The following is a 24,384-nucleotide window of genomic DNA, read 5'->3' as shown; positions in this document are numbered from 1 at the left end:
AAAAGTGTAAATGCTGCAGCTTCTGCTTCCAATTTATTTTTATTTTTACAAATGTGGCTTTTGTACAACAACATTTCCACCACTATGTGCTATAGTCGACTCATAGGACCACTGGCTATAGTGTTATCATGAGCAGTCTCGGTGTAAGACGTATCAAGCCTGTCTTGCTGGTGCCCTCAAGGCCTTGTACTTAAAGTAACGGACCCAGAGTGCTTTTTATGAGTGTGAAGAAAAAAAATATCCTCAAGGGCCCTGACAATCATTTAGGCTGGGTAGAAATACCCCAGGATGTAAACATTACACCACTGAGTGAGACTGGGTCATGGCCCCTGGGTTTAACACAAGATGTAACCCTCAGTTGTTATGGGCCATCATAAGACCTGCCAAACATCTTGGAGAGATCAGCACTGCCCGCATACCACAAGGACAAAAGGTTAAGGAAAGGCTGATCGGCTCCCTCAGTGGCTACCAAGGAAACGTTGTGTAGCAGTGATGTACATTTAAAAAGTCTGCTTGGTATTATCTTATAGCCAAAAGTAAGAAAACCTGAAAGCAGGAGTAAAGATTCGGCATGACAGCTCTGTGTAAAAAGCATTAAGGGCCAGGTTTGCACAAGACGACACCACATTTACATGAAAGTATGAAGCACTCTTCCTCTTTCTCTCTCTCTCTTTCTTTGGTCCCTTTGCTCCTCCTCCTCCTTTTTCCACTGACCGGCCTCACAGGAACACTGAAAATAACTTAACCTGCTCAGCAATGGGACTTTCAAGTCAGGGTTTTTCAGGGAGAGCTCCCTGCGTTGGAGAGACATCCACATTAACTACTTAAGCGTATTTGTTGGGTCCAGCTATGTAGATGAATATGTTAAGACTTTACACAACACTGAAGTCATTACTATCATAAAACTAGATGTCTTCATTTTTTTTTGTCATAGCCACAGACACATCCTTCATATGGGAAGTGAGATTCTGTAGCTCAATAGCACCCCCTGGTGGGACTTGGTTTGGTGGTTGGCACACTGACATCCAAACAACTGAAGTCTTTTATCGTTTCTCCTCACATTGACAGAAGCAATTTGTTTACACTCTTTTGAAACATTAAAGTAATTCTACATCAAGAAGAATGCATGTTTGAGAATACTGACACCTTACTTTGACTCTGTTTTAGGGCCTGCAAAATGTGTTTTTCCCAGCTCAAAAGGAGCTGCTTTCTGTGGAAATCTGCTTCTCGATTTCTCAAATTAAGCAGCCAATAATGAGTCTAGAGTGACTGTTTTTCTCCATCTACTAGGTCAACATGTACATAAAAACAAGTTTCAGGGGAAAGCAAGAAAACAATGTAGAAATGACATATCATTAAACTCAGTTCAGCTTATCAAAAACACCTAAGGTTAAACCTTTAAATGAGTAACATACTGTGAGCAAAACACAAAATATCACCACGACATTAATGAACATGAACATCACTTTAACATGGTTAAGCATTGCCCACGAAATTCCAAACAATACAATTTTTAAGGTGCTTCATGCTTTGGAAAATCTTCTAACAGTCATTCTTGTCAAAGATTGTAAATTTGTAAGTCATCCCAGTCCAGCTCAAAACAATAGCCTATTAAACTGCCATCTGCACATGAAAACTAGTCCGTTTATAAATAGTGTATCTTAATATTCATAAATGCATTTTTTATTTACTCACCCCAAAAATCCATTGGTATATCTGGATTAGGACAGGTATTTCTGCATATGGTTTGTGGAGGGGGGGGGGGGGACAACTAACCTGAAAATAAGTAATTGCGTTTCATTTTAAGTTAGTGAGCGTCGTGAAATAAGACGAGAGGGGTTAAAGAGTCATTATTTGTCCCTATGTGTTAAACTATTGTAATGTGCAGGGGTTTGCTTGAAATCCGCCTTCCTCACTGCTGCCTCTGCTGTGATGGCATTTCATTCTAAGTGCGATAGGGCATTGCAAGCGGAGCGGGCATTACAACGTTTGCATGCCCGTGTCTCACACCAAAATATAGGCCAAGTGATATAATTGGAAAACATAATATCCGCTCATTTAGAGAGCATTACATCACTTCTGAGTCGCAAACACTACACGCTGAATGCCAAAGAGGAAAAAAAAACCTCGCGCTTCGACACAGTCTGTGCAATAAAGAAAAATAAAGAAACTAGGGTAACATATTCAAAAACAGATTTCTAAATTAATATCAAAACAAGCTGCAAATAGCGCTCGCAGGAGACAGCAGCACTGACAGATAAACTATCACAACCACGCCGCTTTTTAAAGCTGTGCAATAAGGGGAAGAAGTTAGTCGATGCCAATGACATGTTGTCATTAACTTAGCCGTGTTGTTAACAACTTGAATGGCGTTTCGTGCGGCAAGAACCCCGAGCAAAAATAAACGGTAAACGCGTCACTTTAACCACGCTGACTGTTTTGTCCCCGTGGCGTGCTTTAAATGTGGGCTACGATGGGAATAGTGGCTGGCTAGAATGCAAGCTAATATTAGCTGGCTAGGTGATGTCTCCACGTTTTAGCTGCCTCTTCGGAAGGGAAAAATAGCGGAGCCGTTTTCTACACCGAAAATCTCGCCACTCGTCCCCGCGCGCGTGTGTTCGCCTCCGCGCAGAGTTACAACTGTTCTAAACATCACACAGCGGTCATACTAGTAAAATTAATCCCATTATATTTCTCTTACCTTCCGGCTTGTTTTCGGCAGCCATTTCCCCTTCACGCGCAACATCCTCCTCCTCCTCACGACCGTGGGTACCACGCGCGTGCACGGCGAGGACAGCACGAGGAGGGACTGGAGGAGCAAGCGGCGAGTCGGTCCGGCCGAGGAGAACTTACCATTGGCTGTGAGGCGGTGACTGACAGAGAGGCTCCGGGATGGAAAACACATCTCCCCTCACCTTGACACCATCAGCCGTGTTTTTTTTTTTTTTTTTTTTTTTTTTTTTTTTTCCACACTGAATTTTTAAAACAGCTCAGAGGCGCTGCTGCTCTGACATGACAGCCTTTTAAAATATAGTGACGAGTTATGATAAAAGGCTAAAAAAAGACATAAATGAGTCCCCAGTTGACGAGCCTAAAATCAAATGTTTGTCTTTGTGATGTCTCGCCAAAGTTGTTCAACATCAAGTAAACACTGTCTCTTCTGAATGACAGAAAAATATCTTTAAATAGCCTAATGTTAAGTGCTTTGTCATTAGGACTAAATTAACTGTTCACTGACCATCGATGTTTTTTTTTTTTAAACATATCACTACTGATCTAAACTGGTAATGTTTTAATAATGCAATGGTTGCCTAATGAGGTTCATACTTTCGTTGGCTGTAAAAGGAAGACCCCTCTACATTTCGAGGGCATAGACATCCTTAAAAGGGAATATATTAAAATTGCATTTCATCTTTTATCAGGCCTAATTTTAAGTTAAAATTGTGTAGTATAAACTGTGAGTCCTCATGATATTTGTCTTTTTCAAGACAAAAAAACAACAACATTTAAGACTTATCAGACCGCCAGTGACAGCATGCACAGTCCATCAATCAAGTGTCCAGCTGTCAGTTTACATTTTGAAAGCCCGTGGACTTGTTTGTTATGGACACGTCGAACTGATTTCACATAGTGGCACCCTGATGCGACCATTGGTGGCTGATGGTGAAAGGCTATCAAAGCAGTGGGGGTCTGCGACGCACAGATTCAAAGACCATCGCCAACACAGTTACTTTAAAATTCTGTTCACTTTGCTGTCAAGGTTTTTTCAACTGCAGCCACATAGGCTTGACAATAGTATGGCCACTACGCTAAATGACTACAGGCAATCTAATTAGAGATCATCGTGCTTAATAGACTTTGCTTTTGGCACTCGCATCAAGTACAGCACTTAAAGACAGCCTTCAGCTTATATTATCATGCGGGTGGGCCCCAGTGCTGAAATGGAGTGTATAGTGTGAGATGGTGGTGCTGAAAGGACAGCTCCTCTGCTGCAGCTGTCGCGCCTTGTACAGTCAACGAAAGGCTTGTATATCTTATAAAGAAAGTAATAATGAACTAATGAATGGCCTGATAGAAGGGACGATTCTCTCAACCATCGTCTTAATTTTTTAATTTGTTCAAAGATGCAGAAAACATCTCTTTAGAATTAAACACACACTACCAGCTTCATTTTGTGTGTTTTTTTTCTCGACGAAACATGTACACTATTTCTAGTTTAACTAATGTACTGTTTTATCATTGGGAATAATGACTAAGACCTTTAATAGTGTTGGTGATACTGTTTGAAACATTGTAAGAATAAAAAAAAATATGGTCTATTAAAAAAAATACATATTATTTGAATATATCAATATAACTATCGAGATTATCAAGTGTTTCGTGTTCCCCCCTCTTCCTAATGATATCGCTAGAACAATGATTAACTGTAGATTTTAAGTGTCTAGTTTCATTTTTAAGTTTAAAAAAAAACAACAACAAATGTTCCAGGACGGGGGGGGGGAGTCTTGACAACAGGTTGGATGACTTGGTCGGTATATTTTCAAAAAAAACACATCAAATTGTAAATTCCATAATAGAACTAGTTTAATTTTTAAAGTTAAAAATGAAACATGCTCAAGACTGCACAGGCGGCGTCGTGTCGTCGTTCATCCCAAACGCAAGGGGGCGACTAAGTGCGCTCCCGCGTGTTTGAGCTGCGTAAAATCCCACGAAGAAGAGATGACCGGGTGTAAACATGGCGTCTGCCTTGGACGATGATGAGATCCTAAACGATGATTACTATTCCCTTCTGAATGTCAGAAGAGAGGTACATTGTGCGGCTGTGCTCTGTGTTGACGCGTGTGCGGGATTGTGTGTGAATCGTTCCGTGAACTTTGTCCGCTTGATTCGTAAGGGTCACTCGTGTAGGCACATGTGACGTTAGCTAGGTGGCTAGCTTGTGACCCTCGACATTGATGTCTGTGCTGTGACTTCTCGGCTGCACACTTTCAAGACATACAACAGGTTGTTCCGCTACAACTTTACTAACAGGAGTTGTCAGGTGATGCAGTAAAAACGAAGAAGCCAGTGTTATTTCTATATTCTGTGAGCTCATGTTGATTTTAGCAGACTGACTCTTATTTTCCAGTTTCATAGTATTTCTCTTGGATTTTGCATATTTGCTATCTGGCTAATGCTACAACTGTATTTTAGTGTTGCATCATAATTAAAAAGTTAATTAGATTACTGTATATGCCGATAAGTCTCTGTGGTGATATTATTTTTATCTGTAAAGCAGAAGACATTATTTCATATTCATACAGTATTAACTTTAGCAAATTAACATGTTGTTCTACATTTTACTATTTCACAGAAATTGGGTTATTATTCCAAACAGGAGCGCATGTGTGTTTAGATCACAGGGAAATTGTGTTTGTATGAAAAACTTGCTTTTATTAATACATGTAAGCATGATGAACCTGATCAATTGTAGGTCATATGGTAAACACAAACTAAAATATTATGTTGTTGTTTCTGATTGAGAAAAATGACACTTGGTTAAACTGCAATATTTACTCTTATTTTGACATTTTGAAATATGATCTGTACAAAAAAAAAACCCAACATACTCTGTAATTGGAATGTAAACAACAACAGGGAGTTTGCTCTGCAGACTGGTCGTCATGGAAACCTGCTAAATAAAATTTTTTATATTTCTGGGTTAAAAGACTTGCAAAGCTCAGGAAAAGCCATGAGATGATGTTATTCTACAATTCACTTAGCAGACGCTTTTATCCAAAGCGACGTACATCAGAGAGTAAGAACAACACAAGCAAGGATCTAGAAAAAAGGGAACAATGTCAGTAAGAGCAAACGATCAGCTTTGAGTCCGATTGGACACACAGGTGCTGACAGGAAGTGACCAGAGGCAAAGAACAACATTGACGGCAGTTCTTGAGAGCTCTAATCAGTATAGAAACCATCTTATAAGTCGTCGTTATCAAACAAAAACCATCGTCACTACCATCATCATCATCAATGATATCGAAACCATCATCATTAAGTTAGTAGGTGTTCATGAAAGAGCTTTTTCTTAAAATGCAGATGGAATGGAGTTATGTTGGTGATAGTGGTGCAGCTGCATCCTGTAATTTGTTTTGTTTGTTGGCGGTTAAGTTTCTCTCTTTCAAATGTTCTCCATTTCGATGCTGTGCTTCAGGCGACACAGGATGAGCTGAAGGCTGCTTACAGGCGATTGTGCATGCTGTATCACCCAGACAAACACAGGGACCCTGACCTGAAGCGCCAAGCGGAGCAGCTTTTTAACCTCGTACATGAAGCCTATGAAGGTAACAAAAGCTACACATGCAGCTTAGGTTGAGTTGAATCATTTACATCACGGTATCAAAAAAAAAAAGAACATGAACAATTGTGATGACTAGTTCTGTTTTTTGTTTTTTTTTGTCTGTGCCTTTAAAGTGCTTACCGACCCCCAGGCGCGAGCTATCTATGATATCTATGGGAAGCGAGGACTTGATGTGGAAGGATGGGAGGTAAGTCCATCAGTGAGAAAGTTCTAAACAATCTGCAACGTTTGGTTGGAAACACTTTCCATTGTGGCAATTTTCAGTCCACGGTTCTCTTGGAGTCGTACCATGCATTGTAATCTAGTGTAACAAATCTGATATTCACTTTTCACAGGTGAAACATCTTTTTTCTTTTTTTTTTTAAATGCCAGCAGTCTGCTTATGCATATGTCAAGAAAATAACACAAAAAAGTATTTATGTGTGTAAATGTTTTCTCAGTTTTGTTCACCTTTTAGAGACTTGATTTGAGAATAGCAGATTCATGGAAATAACTAATCTTTTAGGAACAACCATGCTGTACATAGCATTATATTTAGGCATTGACACTGCATACTTCATGTGACTTACCTACTCTTTATGTTAATGCCTCATTTAAACCGCTCAGAATAGTTCCTCTGTTGTTGCTAAATCCAATGATGCTTCACAGTACACAATATGACACTTTAAAGTGTTTTCAATGGACACAGAGAGCTTGGAATGTCCGCTTCTGTAACTCTGTATCTCCAGCTTGTGAAGTATCCAACCCACTTTGTGCTGTACACTAAAATCCTATCTTCTTACTCCAGGTGGTGGAGAGAAAAAGAACTCCAGCAGAGATCCGAGAAGAGTATGAGCGTCTTCAGAAAGAGCGAGAGGAGAGAAGGCTTCAGCAAAGGACCAACCCAAAGGTAGGAACAGGGGAAGATAACAAGCCTCAAGGTGTCTTTATGTGTTCATCATTAAAGAGCACAGGATTAATTCAGTCGAGTCTGTTGTTTTTTTTTTCAGGGAACTATAAGTGTGGGAATAGATGCCACGGACCTCTTTGACCGATATGACGAAGACTACGAGGAGGCGGCGGCAGGGGGAGTCCCACATGTGGAAATCAACAAGATGCACATATCACAATCCATAGAGGTAATGGGGTTGTCCCAGAAACTACATCAGCTGTATACTTTGATAGATATTTGGAATGAAATATTTGCTGAGTCAATTCAGTTGAACCTTTAAGACAGATTTTGGAGTTAATTTAGTATCGAGTGTTTTGTTTTACGTGTTTCTACTGCAGGCTCCTCTCACCACAAAAGACACAGCTGTAATGTCAGGCTCCTTGTCAACCCACAACGGAAATGGAGGCGGGACAATAAACTTAGCTTTGAGAAGAGTCACCTCAGCTAAGGGGTGGGGAGAGGTATGCTGGACTTTAATTGGGCACCCCACACACACACACACACACACACACACACACACACACACACTCTACATTCTTTAACATATACTTTAAATGGCACACTTTCTGTCTCTGCCTTTAACATACAGTGACATTTATTACAGCTTTATCTTGTGTTTGTGTTTCCACAGATAGAGCTCGGTGCTGGAGACACACACGGACCTCTCTTTGGAATGAAGATATTCCGAAACCTGACGCCTCGATTGTATGTTTTGAAATGCAAGAGTAAAAATAAGTCGGTGCACCTTCATCTGTCTTTGACAACATGGACAAATTCTGTGATTTTTCTTTTCCTTTTTTTTTAAACCTCCTAGTTTTGTTACGGCCCAGTGCGGGCTCCAGTTTTCATCCAGAGGCGTGCGTCCAGGGGTGACAACCGTGCTGGCCCGACACTTAGACAAGAACACTATGGGCTATCTGCAGTGGCGATGGGGGGTCCAGTCCTCTATGAACACCAGCATAGTCAGAGACACCAAGAGCAGCCATTTCACCTTCGCAATGCAGGTTAGCAGCCGGGTGTTCTTTTTGACTTGAACGTTAGCTGAGACGCCGTCAAATCGACCTTCGTTGCCGGCGCTGTGCTATGCCAGAGTAACCATTTACTTTTTGTCTCGACAGCTTGGCATTCCTCATACTTTTGCGATGATGAGCTACCAGTACAAGTTCCAGGATGACGACCAGACGAAGATAAAGGGCTCAGTAAAGTATGCTGTCAAAATGAAATATGTCTTATCTGGAGAATAGAATCATAAATGTATGTTAAAGCTCCTGCCGGTGCTAAAAAAAAAGAATGGGATTGATTCATTGTCATCTCCTTTTACGTGACATCGTAACTGACAGCTCAAATCCAAGTGAAACTTCGTCTGCAGGTAGAGAGATGTATGGACTTTGTGTTTTATTGCTGCAGATCAGGTTTCTTTGGGACTGTGGTAGAGTACGGTGCTGAAAGGAAGATCAGTCGACACAGCGTCCTAGGAGCAACTGTCAGCGTGGGAGTGCCCCAAGGTGTCTCCCTGAAGATCAAGTAAGTGCTACTCATTGCTCCAGTTTCTTTTGGGTTTTTTTTTTTTTTTGCTCGATGGAAGTTCCAAAGGGTTTCCCTACATAAAATCCCAACGGAATGGAGATTAGACATCGTGATAGTGAGATACATTTTCTGCAAGTTATGTGAGCTTGGGGAGTGGGGCACCTTCGAGGATGTAGACACAGGATTGGCCAATAATAGTTATATTCTATTCTATTCTATTCTGGGATATGTTGTAAATAGGGATGGTAATGGCAGGGTAACTTTCTATAGGATACAATACAATACATGATGGGATACCGTCAGATACGATCAAGATGCACGGCCCACAATGATGCACAAGATATCTCATAAACTGAAGAATACGAAAACCATTAAAAAAATGCCAAGTGCAGGTTCTTAACTTATTTTCACAGCTGTCTGACTTTATCCCACTGTATTCTTCTTTTATCCAGCTATGACCTCCGTCAATTAACTTCCATTTCCTTTTACATTTGCTCCTCACACACATGCCCAAACAGGACCTGTGGACATGATTTAGTGGAGAGATGTCAGAGTGGGGCTGCTTACACAGGGAGAACGCCAGAGCTGTTGATAGTTTGGTGCCTTGCTCAAGCGCAATAGCTACCAGACTTAATTTCCTTTTTTTTTGGTCTGCATGGGGACTAGAACCTACGACCCTCCGGTTGCCAACCAAAGTCCCTACAGACTGAGCTACTGCCGCCTCATACCGTCATGTCATAATAACCACCATGGGCTGTCATGAAGTAGGGTTAGAGTGAGTCAAATCAACAGGGAAATCTGTTTAGAGCGGCTTTTTTTTCTTCTGGCACCAGTGATTAAATAATTGTATTACACGTGTCAGGAAGAAGATACAATGCTGTGTTGATATTTTGTCCCATGTAGCTGAAGGAGTTTAATAATAAAACAAATATTACCAGAGTATTCTGACATTTTTTTCCGACAGAAATTCTCCCTCTTTAAACCAACTTAGCAGTTAGTTATTGTCCATTCAGAAATCGGTAATGAAGCTCTCTCTCTATCTGCAGACTAAACAGAGCCAGCCAGACGTATTTCTTTCCTATTCACCTGACCGACCAGCTCCTGCCGAGCGCCATTTTCTACGCCACAGTCGGACCACTGGTTTTCTACCTCGCCATCCAGCAGCTTATAATTCGGCCCTACGTGCGGGCCCAGAAGGAACAGTAAGAACCCTTCACTTTAAGTTGGTTGTTTCATGCAAGAACTGTTATTGGAAGTAGCACCGCATGTATTATAATGGCAGGATTTTTATGAGCTCATTTTATACCTCCATTTATCTTGGAACTCAACAGAGACTTGGAGAAGCAGCAAGAGAGCTCGGCCTCTAATATAGCCAAGAAGAAACAGGAGGCGGAGGCTGCTGTAAGTATTTTACAGGCGTACGTGTTCACTATTAGAAAACAGATGCAGGTATCAGAGGGTGGAGATTGGATTCGCTCAAGTCCATTTACCAGATAAGATTTCAAATCTTAGTGTCAAATGAAAAATATTCTCAATCTTAACGTCTGTCTCTTTTCCCTTCCTCTGTGTGCACCTATAAAGGTTTTGCTCATGCAGGAGTCTGTGCGCAGGATTATTGAAGCTGAAGAGTCTAGAATGGGTAAGATTCTCGAGTAATATTTACCAGATGAGCCTGTTGAGGGAAAACGCTGTGTGATTATTTAACTGACCTACATTCAGATTTTTAAAAATTCTAGGTAAATTCTGTTGATGCTCGGGTGAACGCTGCTAACGTTAAAGACACCCTGCCTGTTTTCACGATAAAGAACAAGGAGACTCCCCTTTGTGTAACTGCTTATAGATTCTCTGCTGCTTGTGATTTACCAGTCTTTGCAGCATAAAATCATAAAGAATGGTTTTAGTAATCTTCTGGAGCTGTATTAGCAGACATCCTTTGTGGACACTGATATTATCTTGAGTGATTTTGTGCAGATATGAGCGGCTTTTTATTAAACAGGGTTAAAATTGAAAAAAGGAAGAGCAGTTCAGTGGATTTTTTAATAACCCTCCAGCCTCTGTTTCGACAAGTGATAATTGGCGCTTTTTAGTCTGCTTTTGATAAGTGCACTAACAAAAGGCTCTCAGCAGACGGTATAATTTTCACATGGGGAAGTTTTTCAAGTGATAATTGGCTTATGACACCTGCCACAATAGAGGCTGCTTTGATTTTTAGTATCATCAGAGGCCCCCTCGACTTTGCACTTGTAAAGTAACATTTAATAGCAGTGTGTCCATTCGTGTAATGACAGACACACAGCTGCTCTGCTACAGTGGAACAGTCATGTAAATGGTTTTGTTTATGCAGCTTTCAATTTAAACTAATTGTGCTATCTTTTTGTTGTATACAAAAATATTTTCACAAACAAGTCTCAAAAAGCGATAATTAGACTGGTACTGTTATGAAATATGTGGCTAAACTTGATGGCGTACGAGATTCAAGTTATTCTGTGGTGAAAGTTGGTTTTGTGTTGGACTTGAATATCGATTTCTCCAAAAATCTGAATATTTTTGGGCTTGTTTTCATTAAAAATGTTTAAAAATATATTCTGCATCAAACTATGGAGGACAGTTTGGTGAGAATCAATGTTTTTATTTCTGAAACACATTTCTTCTTTCTCACACTCCCTCTAATGCTTCCTCATAAACCAGGTCTCATTATCCTCAACGCATGGTACGGCAAGTTTGTGACAGACAACAGTCGGAAACACGAGAGGGCCAAAGTCATTGATGTGACGGTACCACTGCAGTGTCTGGTGAAAGACTCCAAACTCATTCTGACTGAGGCCACAAAGGTGAGTTCAGTGACCCCGTACAGAATCTCAAAACCAACCGGATTTTTGTAAATCTGGATTTTGAGACTGATGCAGTTTAGTGTTGTCATAATACCAGAAGTTTGAACATCAATTCAAAACAGAAAAAAAAAACATATCAATACCTGTGTGCTCCTCGGATGGTCCCAGTTTCCGAGTTGGGAAGTTGTTCTTCCGGCTTCAGTGTTCACATGCTTTCAATTCACAGAGAAGACATGCTGAAGTTACCTGACTTTATAATCAAGGTTAAATGCTGATAAATACTTAGATATGGTTTTAGTTACTGTACCTAAATAACTTTTCTGACTAGTCTTGGTCACTCTATGTGGTCAACAAAACATATTTTGCCCGCCATGTTGATGACAATATGACATCAAGTCAGGCACAAAGTTTCCAAGTTGTTTCGACTTGGAGAGACGTTCACCATCTATCTTTCACTTGGAATCTAGTTTTTCTGATGTGTCCAACACCACATGAATGCAGCATACCACAGCAACATTAAAGAACTTCTGGGTATCAAAGTTGGGTAGTTTAGATTTTGTTGATAGCACCAGTGTTGTGCTTGAGGGTGCTAAAAGAGTGTTTTCATTTTCATTTTCTATGGATAGTACAAAAACAGCTTGAAAATGTACCTCAGTGGTAAAAAAATTAAAGTGTTCAACTCACTCTGTATGACTTCACGTTGCCTTTTCAGTCGGGACTTCCTGGTTTCTACGACCCCTGTGTTGGGGAGGAGAAGAGCCTGAAGGTGCTGTATCAGTTCCGCGGAGTCATGCATCAAGTCCTGTCCGGAGACTCAGAACCACTCAGGATACCAAAGCAATGTAAGTCTCTTGTATGCAACAAAGTCGCTCTCAGGTTCAGGGATTGTGCCCCAATTGAGATCACTTAAGTGCAGGTTTATACATTTTGGTAATCATACACTTTTTGAACTGCCTAACCTGGCTCTGTTTCTGAAGTTACTGACAGCAGGGGGAATTCACTTAAACCCAAAGCCTGTATAAATGTTTGATGCTACATATCTTGGATTGCACTTAAAGAAAGTCTCTTTATGTGTCACTTCTGACTTCTATTTTCTTGTTTTCCACTTTGCAGCTCACAGGATTGATGCCGACACATAAGGGACTCCTCGCTGACCAAAAAGACTCACCTCTCAGCTGTGAAGAAAGAGGGATAAACCTGTTTTAGAATCAACATGGATTGAAGTTCCTGATTACTCGGAAAATGTGCATTTAACTTTTGTCTTTATATTCATTTAAATACACAGAGCGGGGCAAAAGCATCGCAGACTGGATTGGTCGAAATTCGGCATCTATGGACAGGGCTGTGGTCTGCTTGAAATTATAATGTGTCACCATTATCAATGGTTACCATCCTATTTTATGGGTCATCTTGCCTCCTTGGTATCCATTTATTTTTGGTATGGCTTGTAATTTATAATCGAGTTCTATGTACTGTATTGTACACAAACTGCAGTGCCTGTGTGATTGAAGACATGAATGCACCTCTGTTTATTATGCCATATTATTAAAGTCAGTCTCTCTCATGTTAGTAAAACATTTTTATTTGCTTTATTTTTTTTAATTATGTTTGTGTTTTTTTAAGTGCTACAGATTTTAGGGTTCACATTTGAACAGACTTCCTTTGGTAGTGTCATTTAAGCATTGCCGATTTACCTCAGGAAGACAACTACTGAAAAAAGTTTTACCATAAAATACAGTATATGATGCAGTACCATCAGATACATGGCCACAATGACGCATCACGATATTTCATCAATTGAACACTACAAAGCCCTTACAAATGTAAAGTGCAGGATTATTGACACCGGTGTTAATTCAGAGATGTAGAAGTTCTTGTGTTTTAAGATCAGGGCCTCAATATACTTGTCTCACCACAAGGCAGTGGTTGTTAGAGTAATGACAAGTGTACATGATGACAATATTGCTACTATAGATTAAAGATTTTAACAATAGCTACTGTACTGTTTATGACATCCCCCTCAAGTTTTTTTTTTTTAACTTGACATTACTTTTTTTAAAGATTTATTTTTTGGGCTTTTTATGCCTTTAATGGAGAGACAGGACAGTGGATAGAGTCAGAAACCAGGGAGAGAGAGAGAGAGAGAGAGAGAGGGGAATGACATGCGGGAAAGAGGCCACAGATGGGATGTGAGCCCGGGCCGCCCGCTTGAGGCTACAGCCTCCATACATGGGGCGCCAAACCAACCACTGCGCCACCAGCGTCCCTGACATTACTTTTTTAATGAAAAAAGTGTATTAAAAAGAGAGTAAGACTCAGTATTAAAACATTTAGTTATATTTATTATATATGTGCATACATTACACATGCACATATTGGGTCAAATCACTGCAAGGATTGGTAAATGAAGGGCCATTTAGGGGCCCAAAGATCCAGTTCCAATTTCTTTAATAGCAATAGTAATAATGAGCCAAAGCCTAAAAAAGAGCTTCTCATCTATAAGTCTCATCAGAAACTTACTAGAGCGCTATTAAATTTGGAACAAGCCACAGTTAGAAACTGCGTTTGAATATAAGCACTCATGGCTTACAGTCAATGCTTTCAATACACAAACAGTTAGCTCCGCCCCCAAGCCTCACGTGACGTGCAGCTCGAGAGACTTGGCCGGGCACCCTGGCGCTCTCAACTGATCGGAATGTCTTAGGGAAATTATGTGACTCACATAGGCCGTGTTTCGAGTTGTATTACCGAAAGTGGTTATCACTGGAGATTCATCAGCGTTCATTTGTTACACGTCTTAACGGTAACTGTCGTATTGTGGCTGCTTTTACTTCTATTACTTCTACGTCCTTTTCCTCGAATTGCACTTCCGTGTTGTGTTTTCAGTTTGACACATAAATGGTCTTCGGCCATTTACGTGATATTGCAAATGGCTTAACCTTCACACACGTGTTCGCGAAAAGTTGTCCAGAAGAGAGTGTAGATACTGAAAACATTTTTTTTGCTGTCTTGCTGTGAGAAATAATTAAAAAAAAAAAAAAAAAAAAAAAGAAGCTTCTATCGTGGGTGTATCCCAGGCATGAGGAGAAAAGCTAAAGCTATGGGTGCAGCTCAAAGCGATGATTCAATCAAAAGGCGAAGTGGAACTACAGGATCTTCAACATCGCTCTCACAGGTCGATGTAAGTCTCCTTATAAACATTTAGATCCCATTAAGCTTCTGTGCAGACCGTAGACTATAATACACAGTCTGTGGTGCAGACAGCTGAAATGTCAAGAGCTGTCGTATCTTGCAAGTCAAACAACGTTCAGAGATGCTGCTCTACTTTTTTTATTTTAACCACTACATTAAAAGTATCTGACGGTATGAAACCTCTTTCTTGTTGCCCAGCTGTTTGGTTGGTCGTGTTATTAATTAAATGTTTGCTTTTTTTTTTTTTGGAGTTAACGAATTCGGGAGTGCAATTTTTTTTTATTTCACTTTCATTTTAGATTTAGGAAAAATAAGAGTAAATAATAGCAAAAGAAAACCAAGCCAACTTTATAAACAGATGCACAACAGATCATCAAATTAGCCTCAGTAAAAAAAAAAAAAAAAAGTGTTTTTGACAGCTGTGTTCATGTCTATGTAGGTTAGTAGGACAGTGTAAGTGGAAATACGACTTTATTTCTGTAATTCAGTATTTCGCCCATATGTTGTTAACTGTGGTTAAACTCTTTTTTTTATGCAACTGTAACACCTGAAGTTTAAATTAATTTAGACAGCCTTGTTGTTAAAGAGCACAACGTGTGAATCCTTTGTTATCAACTGAGTACTAATCAAGAATTGATGCTATCCCAAGTAACCCACCTGCCAGGTGATCTTCCTTTCAACAATCAAGGTGTAAGATCATATTTACATTCCCACTGTAGATGACTGTATCGACCTGATTTGAACCTTTTTGTGAGTTGGGCCTCCCTCCCCCCTTCAGAGGAGGACAAAGGTATCTTCTTCTATGTGTTGTCCTTTTGATTAGCCGTTGTTTCTGTAACCTTGTATCTAGTTTGACCTGAGGTCACTTGAGCCAGAGAGGGTTTCCAGAGCTCCCTGTGACCATCTCTCTCCAATGCACAGTGCAGATAAAAGCCATCTGAGCCAGCCACTGAATCAGACTTTTCTACGAGGCTACGCAGTTGGAGGCAGTGGCCCTAAAGGTTACACCGATTAACCAACGTTTGGGCTTAACTGGGTCCCTTTTTGTTCTGTTTAGATGTTCCCCGTTTTCCCCCTGGATATCCTGGAGGAGATCTTCCTGAATCTCCCTCTACATCAGGTGGTTTGCATATGTCGGTTGGTGTGCCATCAATGGAAAGAAGTGGCCGACAGTGAGTCGTTGTGGAGAGAGCGATGTAGAAGAGAAGGATACCACCTCAAAGATGCTTCCAAAGTACCCAAAGACTGGAGGTTGTTTTACTACTTGTGCAAGCAGAGAAGAAATCTTCTGAAGAATCCAAAAGGAGAGGGTAAGAAGCAGCAAAACTATCTTCACTCAACTTTTTGACGGTGTTGTTGTCCTTTTTAAAAAAAAATCAACATAGCTCAAAAGATATTTCTCTGAAAGCATCTGTCGTGTTTTTGTAGAGAAATTGAAGAAGTGGGAGATAACTGACAATGGTGGCGATAAATGGAAAGTGGGGAAACTTATGGTGCCACATCCAAATGAGGCCATCCAGATCAACTTTATTACCTCTTACGGGTAAGCACTCACCAGCTGGTCTAGATAGAAAATGGCAGTTTTACAATATGTTTTATTTGCTATTGTTGTTTTATCTAAAACTCTGTTTTCTGTAGATTATGCAGGAAGATGCAGCTGATTGATTTGAGTTTGGAGGGTTACAACCCGGCATTTATGGATCACTTTCAGCCAGACATCAAAATATCCGATTGGTAAGGAGAAAACGCAACAAAGTCTGAACAGTTTTCATTTCAAAATGACGTCAAACATAATGCTTGTTTAACAGCCTGTTATTTTACTGTGTCGAAATCCATGTTAGATTAAGATTGAGACTCACTTTTATTGTATTGTATTGTATTGTATTTAGTTTTTACACTCTGTAAGTCATGAACACACACATGCAGAAACAGGATCCTATGGACATGCACTTATGGAGAGATGTCAGAGTGACGGAGCTGCCCACAGCAGGCGCTCCTGAGCTGATGGTGGGGAGGGGGTTCGGTGCCTTGCTCAGGGGCACCTCGGCAGTGCTCAGGGGGTGATCTGGCGCCTCTCCAGCTACCAGACCAACTTCCATATTTGGTCCGCACCGGGACTTGAGCCGGCGACCCTCCGGTTCCCGACCCAAGTCCCCACAGACTGAGCTACTGCCGCCCTAGTAATATCGAAGGATGATGTGAGGCATACATGTCACCCGCCACAAAACATTAGAGTTCTTTGATTTTTAAATTAAAGACTACATGATTCAGCAAATGCCATATTTAAGATGGTTAGTGCCTAAAAAAAGTAATCTGCTAAATGAGTGAAGTGGTAGGGAAATATTTGATCATAAAAGATTTTTGCTGTCATTCAACTTGAAATGAAAGGGCCACTGAAATGTGATCATTTACATCCTTAGACTTTACTGTTAAAAAAAACCCAAAAAAAAACACAAATAAGTTGATATCTTGCCAAATGAACAGAACTACTCAATCTCTTAACAAAATAAGGATGTACAAACTATGTTGGAACGTCATTTTACAGTAGTTAAAACCTGCCCCTGGTTGCTGACCCCTGATGTGTGTGCATGCTTGTGTATCTTTGTTGTTACAGGTACGCACCTCGATGGGATTGTGGAAGCGAGTACGAGATCTGTGTCGAGTTGCTGAACCAAAGAAAGAGACCGATCCAGACGTTTGCCCCTGAGACTATTTACTTTGAGCAGTGGAACGATCAGAAATGGTGTCAGGTATTTACAAATCATTGAGGTGTTTTATTGATACAGTGAGGTTCAGTGGAGGATTCAGAACAAAGTCCACTTGAACTATGTTCCTATTGATGATGTTTTTATTTGCTTATTTTTTCAGATGACGCATGTTTTCCGTAACTATGGACCAGGAGTGAGATACATCCGTTTTGCCCACGGAGGCAAGGACACACAGTTCTGGGCGGGATGGTATGGGATCCGTGTTACTGACAGCAGTGTGGAGATTTGTCCAGCAGGGGATGCATAGCGCTCCTCAAATACCAGCTTCCTGCCTTTCGCCTGAAATGCATAATTGCACAAAGTGTTATTTGCCTTACACTATATTCCACTGTCATACCTTTTCTTCAGCTTATCAGCAATATTAACTGTATGTGCGTCAGTTTGCTTATGGGATGTGATTTTTAAAACTGTCCCAGTGCAGCTTGAGAAGACATCCAAGTAATATAAAGCAGAACGTAATTGTTGTGGAATTGCAAATGTTGAAAATATTCACTGTTTTAAATTACCGTGTGTGTGTGGAAGGCGGCCTCTCGCTGTAGCGGGAGTGTGTGATGAGTTTGTGCTGTTGATCTCTGTTAGCCGAGCGGAGTGAGGAGGACGTTGAGAACGAGCATAAAATGTCACTTCCTGGAGCTTTCGCGGAAAATATGAAAATAATCACTGTTATAAATTACCTAAATCTTAGTTAACATCTATAGAATTTATTATTCTTACATAAAATATACTATTGGCCTCCAATACTGAATAAAATGCACCATCTTGTGTCAGGATTATACCAGTTATTGCACCATTCTGATATAATGAATTAACCTTCCCAAATATCTATTGTGTGACAATTAACTGTAACTGTGTGTTGCTAGCACTGTGTAGTGAAATCAAAGCAACATAAACGTCTGCTAACAGTGTTTGGCAACAGCATGGGGGTGGTACCAGGTATCAGCCAATACTAATTATAATAATGAAGCACATTTTTAATTGCACTTTTCAAACCCCATGTTACCAAATGTAAGTCTAAGAATGGTTATAAGGAAGAACAATTTTATGTGAATGTCTCCAATCTGGCTGCTACTTGAGTTGGGTTTAAGTAATAATTATCTTTTCCAATGGAGTCTCACACGCACGTCTTTGCATGAAGGTTAGTTGTTTCAGTACCAAAGAGCCACCATGGGCCCTGAAAGTACAATGCAGTTTGACAGTTTGAAAAAAAGCCATATGATAAGTTTCAATTTTAGATAAAATTGTGTATACTAACTGGTAATTGCAATGGTTTAGATCAGATGCAATAGGGACGCAATCAAAGCTGCTATGCAAAAGTTATTTTGAATGATCAGACAGATGTGTGTCTACTTCAAAGTCAGTAACTGACAAGTAGAAGGGTGACTCATGAAGTTAAATGAAGGTAACAACAGACGTTATGTCACTGACAACATCCACAATAAGGGCAAAAAAAATGGTTTATAAATGCTATAAAGCTATGGCAGTACTGTTTGATGAGATTGCCTTAATGGATGTATTATTTGCACTGCTCTGTAATGTGTCGGTTGTGATGTTGAAAGTTTCAGTATGAAAAGCTGTTCTTTATCATTGCATTCTATTTAACAGTTCTTCTACGTCATCTGTGGAAAATGTAAGCAAGTTTATAAATGTAAACAAAACCATGACGTCAGACAACAGGAAGTTTTTGATGTTAGGTTTATTCATAATACTGTTTTGTTGTGATGCAAGATACATTTTGAGGTCAAATTGAATAAAAATCAAAAGCACTCCTTCACTTAGCATTTTCAAGGTTCATTTGATTTCAGTGTTGTTTCAGCTTCTCTAAATCTTGGTATCAGTAATGCACACACTATTCAGTCAATAAGTTAAGAGTTATTCTTACTGTATGTACAAATTCAAGCCAACGAATGCGGCATGGATATAGTAAAAGACAAATGCAAATAGTGCTAGTTCAGTCACTCATACATCTTCACAGGGTCTCAATGTAAATAAAAGCACTTCAGTGAGAACCTGTCACAAGGTGTTACTTTCCAATATACGGTTATAATGCTGCAATTTGGAAGAAAGTTGTTTTTGGTTTACAAAATAGTTGATTAGATTTGGGTTATAGGCTGAAATGCTCCTGCAAAGTTTAGCTAATGCAACTTTTGACAAGCATTCAGGATAAACATCATTTTGCTGCCAACACACATATGTCAAATAAAATACATTTGTAGGGCTCCTTGCATTGTTTCACTTACATTGATATTGGCCATTTGTTACACATGATGTACAATGGGATTGTTAGCACTGTATTTTTAACTCCATATAATTCCCACTTCTCTGTGACCTCCTGTGGAGATCCATTGTGACAAGTGTCAATCTATTTTTTTTTTTCCATTTTTTATTTTGCAAACTAGAAAAAAATAATAATGGAGCATAGCCTAGAAATGTCAGATTCTGTCAGATATTTCTTGGATCTTCCCGGAGGCCATGGTGTCAAAGAACATTTAAATGATGTGTAAATAAAAACAGGAAAGGGAAACTTGAGAAATGTTTCATTCTTGATAAAAATAAACATTTTCTGACTGTAGCAGAATTTATATTGCTAGATTTTTCAACGTTGACATTGGAATGAGGTGTCAACCAAAGGCAGGCTTGTGTGCCAGAGTAAAGCAAAGAACACACCATAGATGTTAAGGGGATCATTTGACAAGTACTCATCAGTTAAAAGACTAAAAGCCCCTTTAGTATCCTACTCGTTTGTGTTTTTCATGGCAGTCCATGAAACATAACCATTTAAATACCATTTCAAGGTCAGTTTAGGAAAGCACTTTACCAAAAGACCTCTGAACATAATGTGGTAAACTCAGTTATTTCTTGTTACCTATGATCTATTAGTAATCAGTGTTTACATCATGTAAGGCCATTTTAAGTGGCATGAAATCATCACAAACAGCATCAAATTGTTATTCAAATCCTTAACTCACTTCCAACACATTGAATTTAGGTTAAGTCAGTCAGAAGGCAAATATGTGTTGATACCTTAATTCATGCTGGAATGTGCTTGTGCTGCAAACCTCTTCAGTACTGCTAACCTAGATTTTGGAAACTGGTGTAGAGTTGGCTGCGACGAAACTTAGAGCAGAACACATTTACGTCTTTTCTTAGGTTCAGGGGGCTCCAGGGCAGCCAGTATTGCCTCATCAAACACATTCTTTAATCCTTTCTGTGGAAATAAAATATTCATATTCAAAACAGGGCTCTGTTCCATATACAATTATCATCTTCAGGGAACTAAGTGCAGAAAAATACTGTGTAGAAAGCGGTCACGGAGATTACATTTTTCCTTTATTCAATAACATTTAACAAGACTCTCCTCATTATCAACTTATCTGAATAAAGATAAAAGCCCATGGAAAACCTTGATGCTGCAGTAGAAAAAAACGTCATTACTGTCTAAGACAGAATGTAGCACACATGCTTTATAGGATACAACTGATGCTGAAGAGCTTGATAATGACATAATGAAAGAAGTTCAGTTTAGAAAGAAAGAAAGAAATACTTAGTCTTGTACTGTAACATAGACAGCAGAAACAACTTAAGATTGGCACTCTTGTTATATCAGGCAGCATGGATGATTGTGATTAGACCAAGTTAAAAAAAAAAAAAAAAAGCACACAAACAGAAGGGGAGAAAGTTAATGGGCACCAAGTTTTCAGAGTTTAAAAGAGTGCTGTGGTTATTTTAGTGACAGACATCTCTTTACAATTACTAAGCAGCAGATGATCGAGAGGCAAAGCAAGATGCAGGAAGACATCAGAACAAACAGCATTTTCTCTTTCTTTGAGTTTCAGGGGGCTCTAAAGCAGCTAGGATAGCCTCATCAAATACGTTCTTCAGTCCCCGCTACAGAAAGAGGAAGAGAGGGGGGGAAAAGACAGGCACACAGGACTGTTAGATGGAGGTTTTTAGCCAAATGCTGTTAGCAAAAGACAAGGCAAAGTATTTCCACCCTTGTTAGGAAACTTCAAACACACACTTGCCACACAAGCTATAACTTTAAAAAGGAGATCTTACCTGTGTTAGGGCTGAGCACTCAACATATTTGACTGCCTTTAGGTCCCGAGCAAGCTTCTCCGCAGTCTCGGGGGTTATTGGCTTCTGTTTGTTCTTGGCTAGCTTCTCCACTGTGGAGGGGTCATCGCGCAGGTCAATCTGAGTGCCTACCAACAGGAACGGGGTCTTGGGACAGTGGTGGGTTATTTCGGGAACCCACTGGATAAAAATGAAAACAAATACAAAACGCTGATCACTTAAATGCAGAAACGTTTAAGGTTAGGGCATATTATGCATAAAAAATACTGACGAAATGTATTATGGGGATGTTGGGTGATAAGGTGAGAGAAAAACAATGTGTAAAGATGAAATGGAGGGCGACTTGAAGCAACTTTGGAAACATTCATTACATAAGTATTACTCACTGTGAAACTGTGGAAGGGGAAATGTAAACAAAGACTTGTGCAGCCTATTTGCTGTATACCTAATCAAATATAGTACTGGACTTTAGGGAAGAAGTGTGCTAAGGCACGCTACAGATTGCCTAGTGTGAATGCGCCCTAAGTATCAGTTCACTGTACGTGTTAAAGGTCCCATATTATGCTTTTTCTGGTTTTATATGCCCTTTAGTGTGTTTTCCATGTCTCCTGTGCATGTTTAGGCACATCTATGTGCAAAAATTCAAAGTCCGCGGAAACGCAGCTTCTCCTATGTCCTCCTGTTAGCTGTAGCATTAGCTGCATGTAACGCTCGGTTCTAGCCCCCCTCGATAAAAATGTGTCAGTCCCACGTCATTGTCAGTGTGAGATCACTGATCTAAGCCCGTTGGCTCGTTGTGGCAAGCCCTGCAGCTCATGTTGAAATTTCCTGAGACGCGTGCTGAGCAACTGACCAATCACGACAGAGCGGATCGGCAGACCAATCAGAGCAGACTTGGCCCACGTGGGGTCTAACAGTGTGGGCTCAACAGAGTGCAGCTGACGGACTCAGAGCGTAGAGGGAGCAAGGAGGAGCAGTACATGAAAACAGACACTTTTTTTTCAGACTTTAACTATTGTGAACGTACAAAAGTAGGAACATAGATTAAATATACAAACCCCAAAAAGGGCATAATATGGGCTCTTTAAGTTTATTTTCAGATACTTGGAAGGAGAGGGCGTTATTACATTTGCAGTTGAGCAACTCAAGTGCTTTTTAGGACCAGACGTTTAACTCACCTTCTCTTTAACATTCTCAAATGATGAAGGGGAAACAACTGAGAAACAGACTAAAAACACATCCGTCTGTGGGTAGCTTAGTGGTCGTAGTCGGTCATAATCTTCCTGACCTAAAGCAAAAAAAAACACGACACAAATTTACCCTCAGTCTGACGGGACTAATAACTGCATCAAATTCCACATTAAAATAAGTTAAAATGTAATCTTACCTGCTGTGTCAAATAAGCCAAGGGTGTATGGTTCCCCCCCAATCATTACAGTTACTGCATAGTTGTCAAAAACCTGTAATAAAAATAATGAATGGCAAGTTACAAAAGTGTCTCAGAGTATTTTTGACAGCATGCATGTGACTGTGAAACACACTGAAGTAACTTACTGTTGGTACATATTCAGAGGGGAATTTGTTGGTGGTGTATGAAATCAACAGGCAGGTTTTACCCACTGCTCCATCACCCACCACCACACACTTGATAGTCTGCATCGTTGTGCTTTCTGACACTGCTCACAGTTAATGATGGCTGCTGGAAGAGTTGACAGTACAATGAGACATTTAATAAAGAGATACACAACATGTTTGTATTGTAAATTATGTCTTAAGGTTAAGTGACCAACCATATCAACTTTTAATCAAAGACTGGATGAGGCAATGTTGTCAAAATGTTTGTTTTTTTTCCGCCTAGTATTACCTAGTAAGTGTCACGCCCCATAGCTAATGTTAGCTAATGAAAATGGTACTCACTTGCTTAATCATTAAAGTACCCGGATTACTTCAGCGTTTACATGTGATGACATGAGTCAACAACACATTTAAGCTATACACCCAAACAAACGAGTAACAGTATTGAAACAACAACTGGTCTTGTTATGTTGGCTAACGCCGAGCTAGTAATCACTAAACATCAGATAGCTTAGCATCCGGCCGGCTAAGTGTTACGTTGGAAACTAACGCTGTCTTTCCTCTATCGCACCGGCCAGCAAGGCGAGGCTTGCGAATACAGATGCAAACGTGAATACAGATGCAGTAAGATCAAGTAAATGTTTAGAGTAACATACCAGTGTCCCTCCGTATCTCCGCTAGTTTACGTTAGCTGTTTCTTTCGCCGGGCGTTGGCACCAGCTACAGTCAGTGAGATGCTAAGTCTCACTTCCACTCTGATGATCAAGCTAAACAGAAAAACACCGGATGTCGCCTTCAAAGTTAAACATTTTTAGCTTCCGTTTCAAAACCTTTTGCTTGATGGATACTAAAGTGGTGACAAATATCAATGCGGGTTTTTTTTTTTCATTTTATCTTTTTGTTGTGCAATTCATTTATACAAGTCGTTTGACTGTGGAACTCTTCACACGCGTCCTACGTGCTTTTATTTTGAAATGTATTTTTACTCTAAGTATGGTGGCTGTCTTGACACGAGCTGCTCAGCGAGGTTTGTTTCTGCAGCAGAAGTGTTGACGTCACCTTCTTGATACCTGTGAAGATCAAATGTTTTCACCTATTTGACATGTAAAGATAATAAACGGTGTGCTATTGTGAACCTCT

At 40.0% G+C, this 24,384-nt stretch overlaps 4 protein-coding genes across 10 annotated transcripts in view; 2 read left to right on the top strand and 2 right to left on the bottom strand.

Moving 5' to 3' along the window:
- camta1a (calmodulin binding transcription activator 1a) overlaps positions 1 to 2,894 on the bottom strand; it is a 297,294-nt gene extending 294,400 nt beyond the window's left edge. For 3 of the 5 annotated variants that reach the window (XM_061057675.1, XM_061057676.1, XM_061057677.1), the window contains exon 1: positions 2,702 to 2,892. In XM_061057675.1, the coding sequence (XP_060913658.1) occupies positions 2,702 to 2,726 (25 nt within the window). In that variant the 5' untranslated portion in view covers positions 2,727 to 2,892. Of the gene's footprint in view, positions 1 to 2,701 lie in introns of all 5 variants that reach the window. The other 2 variants (XM_061057679.1, XM_061057678.1) reach the window with 2 other exon arrangements.
- Positions 2,895 to 4,680: 1,786 nt separating this feature from the next.
- On the top strand, positions 4,681 to 13,626 carry dnajc11a (DnaJ (Hsp40) homolog, subfamily C, member 11a). Its single transcript, XM_061057622.1, has 16 exons — positions 4,681 to 4,807; positions 6,200 to 6,329; positions 6,460 to 6,533; positions 7,134 to 7,235; positions 7,336 to 7,464; positions 7,616 to 7,738; positions 7,909 to 7,982; positions 8,092 to 8,281; positions 8,396 to 8,481; positions 8,685 to 8,801; positions 9,851 to 10,006; positions 10,136 to 10,205; positions 10,386 to 10,443; positions 11,493 to 11,635; positions 12,348 to 12,477; positions 12,749 to 13,626. The coding sequence occupies exons 1-16, from the start codon at positions 4,736 to 4,738 to the stop codon at positions 12,772 to 12,774; spliced, it is 1,680 nt and encodes a 559-aa protein (XP_060913605.1). The 5' UTR covers positions 4,681 to 4,735; the 3' UTR covers positions 12,775 to 13,626.
- A 674-nt stretch (positions 13,627 to 14,300) lies between these two features.
- Positions 14,301 to 19,366, top strand: LOC132989779 (F-box only protein 6-like). Of its 2 annotated transcripts, none has more exons than XM_061057618.1 (6): positions 14,301 to 14,438; positions 15,885 to 16,137; positions 16,256 to 16,370; positions 16,466 to 16,561; positions 17,442 to 17,577; positions 17,696 to 19,366. In XM_061057618.1, exons 2-6 carry the CDS (start codon positions 15,885 to 15,887, stop codon positions 17,840 to 17,842), a joined length of 747 nt encoding a protein of 248 aa, XP_060913601.1. In that variant the 5' UTR covers positions 14,301 to 14,438; the 3' UTR covers positions 17,843 to 19,366. The 2 variants fall into 2 exon arrangements, with proteins under 2 accessions (XP_060913601.1, XP_060913600.1); XM_061057617.1 differs by having other exon boundaries at positions 14,315 to 14,816.
- LOC132989780 (cell division control protein 42 homolog) lies at positions 19,271 to 23,348 on the bottom strand. 2 transcript variants are annotated; one of them, XM_061057619.1, is made up of 5 exons: positions 23,224 to 23,348; positions 23,057 to 23,129; positions 22,848 to 22,957; positions 21,652 to 21,849; positions 19,271 to 20,800 (listed from the first exon to the last, which is right to left on the bottom strand). In XM_061057619.1, the coding sequence occupies exons 1-5, from the start codon at positions 23,326 to 23,328 to the stop codon at positions 20,711 to 20,713; spliced, it is 576 nt and encodes a 191-aa protein (XP_060913602.1). In that variant the 5' UTR covers positions 23,329 to 23,348; the 3' UTR covers positions 19,271 to 20,710. The 2 variants fall into 2 exon arrangements, with proteins under 2 accessions (XP_060913602.1, XP_060913603.1); XM_061057620.1 differs by lacking the exon at positions 19,271 to 20,800 and adding an exon at positions 20,906 to 21,480.
- Positions 23,349 to 24,384: the final 1,036 nt, after the last annotated feature.

Source organism: Labrus mixtus, chromosome 15 (assembly GCF_963584025.1).
Source record: "Labrus mixtus chromosome 15, fLabMix1.1, whole genome shotgun sequence".
Lineage (NCBI taxonomy): Eukaryota > Metazoa > Chordata > Actinopteri > Labriformes > Labridae > Labrus > Labrus mixtus.
The sequence above is the reverse complement of the archived record's forward strand: the minus strand, read 5'-3'. Positions and strand labels throughout refer to the sequence as shown.

Excerpts from the sequence above, each read along its gene's own strand:
- dnajc11a (XM_061057622.1), top strand. The coding sequence starts at position 4,736 with ATGGCGTCTGCCTTGGACGATGATGAGATCCTAAACGATGATTACTAT. Across the intron at positions 4,808-6,199 it reads TTCTGAATGTCAGAAGAGAG|GCGACACAGGATGAGCTGAA; the intron begins GTACATTGTGCG and ends GCTGTGCTTCAG. Across the intron at positions 6,330-6,459 it reads CGTACATGAAGCCTATGAAG|TGCTTACCGACCCCCAGGCG; the intron begins GTAACAAAAGCT and ends GTGCCTTTAAAG.
- LOC132989779 (XM_061057617.1), top strand. The coding sequence starts at position 14,715 with ATGAGGAGAAAAGCTAAAGCTATGGGTGCAGCTCAAAGCGATGATTCA. Across the intron at positions 16,138-16,255 it reads GAAGAATCCAAAAGGAGAGG|AGAAATTGAAGAAGTGGGAG; the intron begins GTAAGAAGCAGC and ends GTGTTTTTGTAG. Across the intron at positions 16,371-16,465 it reads AACTTTATTACCTCTTACGG|ATTATGCAGGAAGATGCAGC; the intron begins GTAAGCACTCAC and ends TGTTTTCTGTAG.
- LOC132989780 (XM_061057619.1), bottom strand. The coding sequence starts at position 23,328 with ATGCAGACTATCAAGTGTGTGGTGGTGGGTGATGGAGCAGTGGGTAAA. Across the intron at positions 22,958-23,056 it reads TGGCTTATTTGACACAGCAG|GTCAGGAAGATTATGACCGA; the intron begins GTAAGATTACAT and ends TTTTTGCTTTAG. Across the intron at positions 20,801-21,651 it reads AGTGCTCAGCCCTAACACAG|AAAGGATTAAAGAATGTGTT; the intron begins GTAAGATCTCCT and ends TTATTTCCACAG.